The sequence below is a fragment of the Dendroctonus ponderosae genome, unplaced genomic scaffold (assembly GCF_020466585.1).
Source record: "Dendroctonus ponderosae isolate FM_Combo_2020 unplaced genomic scaffold, Dpon_F_20191213v2 Dpon_F_20191213_10, whole genome shotgun sequence".
NCBI lineage: Eukaryota > Metazoa > Arthropoda > Insecta > Coleoptera > Curculionidae > Dendroctonus > Dendroctonus ponderosae.
The window spans coordinates 428,983-430,314 of record NW_026017111.1 but is presented as its reverse complement, the minus strand read 5'-3'; the positions used below and the strand labels follow the sequence as shown (position 1 = coordinate 430,314).

At 45.6% G+C, this 1,332-nt stretch overlaps 1 protein-coding gene across 1 annotated transcript; it reads left to right on the top strand.

The window, feature by feature from the left end:
- Positions 1-78: 78 nt before the first annotated feature.
- Positions 79-1,064, top strand: LOC109537198 (CLIP domain-containing serine protease HP8; the record flags this gene model as incomplete). The annotated part of the gene is given in 3 exon segments (XM_019903804.2): positions 79-558; positions 609-783; positions 834-1,064. Coding segments are annotated over 3 exon segments (494 nt in total), but the record flags the coding sequence as incomplete, so codon positions are not given.
- Between the last annotated feature and the right edge of the window lie 268 nt (positions 1,065-1,332).

Here is a 1,332-nt window from a genome sequence, read left to right as displayed (position 1 = left end):
AGAGCTACTATCATGCCATCACTAAGCCCTTGAGTGTGTTGAAAATGTGCCTCAAAGAAGTCGATAGTTCTTTCTGGCTTTAAGTAGCAGGAGCTATTTTCAGGCTGTCGATTGGAGCTCTAAAAAGGCACCTCTGAGTATCGAATAGTTGAAATTTCAGTGGAGGTTTACCCCTATTGGGTGCAAGTCCAACTTCTGTATTTTCCTACTCTATTCGAACGATGTTCAGACCGAGGGCCAAAAGCTCGCTAAACACAGCTTGTAATTGCACCAAGCAATTTAGCAATTAATTACTGATATTAATAATTCCACACATCGGACCGCTTTTTGCACTACTGACGCATAAATCGACACATTCGCATGGAAATTCTCCGACAACCAGTCCAAATAGTTTACATTTGAATGGTGCCTGCATTCTCATGGTTCCAAGCCGTTTCCGGACGAGTAGCTAAAGAGAATTAGCTTAGAAGATGTTGAAAATCGCCTGGACGTTGTGTCTAGTGGCCAGTGCATTTTGCGGCTTAATGCCTGCCAATATTATGCCGAGGGTTCTTCTGCGTAAGTACCCATCATCAAACAGGTTCACCGTTCTAATCGTTTCGTGGCAGAGTTCGAATATCGGGAATGTGTGCCCGGGGAAAAATGCATTGACATCAAACAGTGCCAGTTTTTTACCGATCTTCTAGACAAAACGCCCATTCCCAGACCGAGAAGCATCATCAGAATCATCCAGAACCATCAGTGTGGCTTCGAGCATAAAATGCCCAAAGTTTGCTGCAGCAGGTAAGCAGGTAGGTCGGCTCTTACCGAATAATAAACATGGTTCACTGTAGTCATTCAGCTCCAAGAACCTCCGTGACAGCAACAACATCAACGGAAGAACCTCCATCGACTAATCGCTTGGTGGCGAACCATTTGGAGAACCATCGGAACTACCGTCGGTTGCCCATGGATCGTTGTGGGCCCATTTCCAGGCAACTGCTGGCCAATCGCATCACGTCTGGACAGAAAACCGTGCTGGAGGAGTTTCCCTGGATGGCGCTCGTTGCCTACAACACACCAGGGAGGGAATTGTCGACGAATCAGGCCTTCCTATTGGTTAATTGATGACATTTCCAGGTGTTGGGATTGAGTTTCGCTGTGCAGGAACGATAATCAATGAAGATTTTATTTTGACGGCGGCACATTGCATCTTGAATAACACACTGTGAGTATCAAAAGAGATAGACATTCCTTCAAACTAATGGGTTTTTAGGCCGTCGTTCGGTAGAATTTCTTCCTGACGTTTCGCAAGCACGAGTGGCTTGCATCTTCAGAAGTGGTTTGCTTGAA